We start from the raw sequence: 3,360 nt of genomic DNA on the forward strand, positions 1-3,360 counted from the left end.
TTTTTTTTTTTTTTTTTTTTTTTTTTTTTGGAGACTGAACATTCCAGTTAACGATTAAATTGATCACTAATTTAGTCAACAATTATTTCAATAATCAGTTAATCACAATTAATCATATTAATTGTGATTAATTTGATTAATTGCGATTAATCCGATTAATCATTTCAGCCTTGCATAACTGTGTCATCGCATACTGTCTATCTGCATTCCAGAGACTTGTGGTATCAAATTAAAGTTGTCCTTATTCTGCGTGTTAAAGGCATTCCACTCAAAATATCACTTAGAAAATTCTCTTTGCTCTGGACAGTGTTACCTTTGGAGGCAGGAGGAGGTGATGCCAGGCGTGAATAAGACTCTCTATGATGCCCTCTCCAAACAGCCCTGCGTCCACAGTCTCAGTCACCACCAATGAAACCCTGAGCACAGACCAAAACTTTATTTATGGAGCAATGTCTACAAATTCAATATCGACAGCTAAGATTTCCACCTGTTTGGGATGTCTGTTGGTACTTCCATGTCGAGGGATTTCTTGTGGAGGATTTTGATGCTGCCCTCCATCCCGTTAGCAGCCACCACCTCGCAGGCCAGTTCATACATCGTCTTTGAAAGCTCACAGGCGTACACCTCAGCAGCACCAGCTTTCTTAGCACACATGCTAAACAGACAGAAAATAGGCGTCAGAACTGCACTTTTTGTTATATCTAAGTTGTTTAATCAGTTAGTGATTTAGGGTGTTTTCACACCTGATAGTCTGGTAGACTGGGTTTGACTGGGGACCAAAAATGTAACGTTTGTTATATTTTCAGCTGCTGCGGTTTGCTTTCACACTGCACTGTGTCCAAACTAATTAAAAACAACTGTGGTGGCACTGCACCAAGAAAACAACACAAAAACCTATGAAGAAGACACTCAGTGCAATTCCTTCTTCACATAAACAAAAATGCAGTAGAATCAGATTTTAGCAGTTGCAGGATTTCTCTCTGTCTCTGGTAAAATACTATGAGCAACTTGTGCCACTAGTGCTAGACATACGGATTTGTTTTGGTTGTATTTACCCAGAATGCCCTGCACTATAGTCCGCTTACTGCTTGTAAAGCAGTCTCTGCATTCGAAAAGTGGCAGAGTTCACTTAAACCAAACCAAGATGTAGGTTATTAGGCAGACTAGAGTTTGCTTTTTCAGTCAACTACAACTACAGAAAAATGTCCAGGTCTTTAAATTGTGATGGAAAATGTCTCACCCAAGGATTCCAGTGCCAGTACCTATATCGAGTATGGTTTTGCAGCCATTCTGAACAGCTTTCTGAATGGCCTGCTGGTACTTTCGGTTCCTGCCATGGTCGTTGAGCATGAGGAAATGCCAGCGCTCCACTAGCCAGTTGGCAACACGGTAAAAATTCTCCCTCGCTTCTGGAAAGTCTGGCTTCAGCTTCAAGGCCTTGTGGAAATGACCCGCAGCTTCATCTCTAAATCCCATTCTGTATTGTAAAACAAATGAAATTCATCATGTGAAATTGAATACTGCAAATATTGATAAAAAAAAAAGTTATGAACGTGTTATCATGTACCGGAAAAGGTGTTCTCCCATGCTGTTGAGGATGACCTCATCAGCAGGGAAGATTTCCAGAGCTTGTTCGTAGCAGTCGAAGAGTTCCTGAATCCGTCCCACAGAGTCCAACTCTTCGGCCCATTTAAACAGAGTGAACCTGAAAGAATCCTGAAAAAGAACAGTTCACTGTATTTAGTTCTACTAAGCCATGTGAACACAAACACAATTTCTGCAAATGGTGAAGAGAACAGAGTGAGAACCACATGGCATGAAGCAAAGACAACATTTCTGGGAGCTGCGTATTTAATCATCATCCTCAAGAAGTGGAGGATGCATACAGCAACAGGGTTTTTTCAAATAGGTACTAATGGTTTTTAGCCTTGTTGGGTGACTGAGCACATTTCTTTTCTTCACGACAGAAATAAAAAAAAAATAATGTACAAAATCAAAGTTATATATTTCAGTTTATACCACAGTTCATAATTCTAATTTGATTATAACCGCAAAATGAACACAGGCTGGTCTAGAAAGTATTATACCGCATGTTTTACCTGTGCAAAGTCCTTGAAAACAGGTGCAAGGTTGAGCACAAGGAGGTAATGGACAAAAGCTGTTCCATAATCCTGGTTGAGCAGACACTGCTGGGCGCTCTCCAGGGAACTGGAGACCAGCTGGTCCCTGGCAGGGTCCACTCTGCGTCGCCTCCGGGCCCTCCTCCCATGCTTGGGCCTTGCACTGGTATTTGGCATCCTTAAACAGAAGGGAAAGTGAAATACAAGATTTCAACTTGCTGAAACTTGCTTTAACTGCTATAGCCGGTGCAAATACCATGTAAGGATGCACTCAGATTCTATATAGTTATAGAAATAATGATTATATTTACTTGGCTTTAAAATAATATCACTTGCTCACTTTCTAATTTTAAGCTAGTGTCTAAAATATGTTTAGTACCGCTTTGCAGTAATGATTAGTTCAGTTCCAGTTCGGGTTGCAAACTGAACAGAAACCAATTCAGTGCATTTAAAGTGAATATTCAAGCACACTTAATACTATCTAGCCTCAATATGCCATCCCATGTTATATATTTATGTTATTCCTGATATCAGAGCACTTTCGGTTATGTTTCCTAATATTCAGAAACGTGCAACACTTACTCTGAGCAGAGTTAGATTCCAGGCTAGTATATGGGTTGAAATTGCAGCTGGCCAGCAGCTGCAGCCAAACACAGAGGACTTAATGTTGACAGCACGCAAACCCGACCATGATGTCTATCAGCGGTTAGCCTCACTGAAAACAAAAATAACCCTGATAACAAAAAGACTGAAGGCCGAGCAATAATATCCGCAGTGATTATCACTGCAGCAGTTTATTTTCGTGCTTGGTAATATTATAGTTTTAACAGTTATCTGGATGATACCCGAAGCAGTTTTTTAAAAAAATGAATCACATTTACAAATATCCAACTGAGCGGCGCAGCTGTCCGCTTGAATAGCGGCTCGGTAGCAAACGTGTCTCCAATTACACGTTCCGTACCTTCACTAACAAAAACGGATATTTACTTAAAATAGGAAAATTTTGCTAGCAAAAGTGTGTTTATAAAGGATTTATTTATTTTTATTTATCTACATATTTATCTACAATAAACGTGTCTATCTTAGTTTTGTCTTTGATGACATTGAGATCTCGCAATTGAAAGACAAAGAGAACAATTGATCAAGATGGTTCAGGTTTTAGAAACGTGGTCTGAAAGAGCCTCATTGCATCTGAATGAGCCCAGGGTCGCATATCAATAAAGACATTATCTCAAAAGCA

The 3,360-nt window shown here is 39.7% G+C and overlaps 1 protein-coding gene across 1 annotated transcript in view; it reads right to left on the reverse strand.

The window, feature by feature from the left end:
- prmt9 (protein arginine methyltransferase 9) overlaps nt 1-3,156 on the reverse strand; it is a 19,421-nt gene extending 16,265 nt beyond the window's left edge. Inside the window, exons 1-6 of the mRNA XM_015045690.1 lie at nt 2,703-3,156; nt 2,100-2,298; nt 1,568-1,716; nt 1,241-1,477; nt 488-655; nt 314-416 (exon numbers count right to left, since the gene is read on the reverse strand). Of these exons, the coding sequence (XP_014901176.1) occupies nt 314-416; nt 488-655; nt 1,241-1,477; nt 1,568-1,716; nt 2,100-2,297 (855 nt within the window). The 5' untranslated portion in view covers nt 2,298; nt 2,703-3,156. The remainder of the gene's footprint in view (nt 1-313; nt 417-487; nt 656-1,240; nt 1,478-1,567; nt 1,717-2,099; nt 2,299-2,702) is intronic.
- Nucleotides 3,157-3,360: the final 204 nt, after the last annotated feature.

Source organism: Poecilia latipinna, unplaced genomic scaffold, assembly GCF_001443285.1.
Source record: "Poecilia latipinna isolate Pla-1442-1.1 unplaced genomic scaffold, P_latipinna-1.0 Scaffold739, whole genome shotgun sequence".
NCBI classification, from domain to species: Eukaryota; Metazoa; Chordata; class Actinopteri; order Cyprinodontiformes; family Poeciliidae; genus Poecilia; species Poecilia latipinna.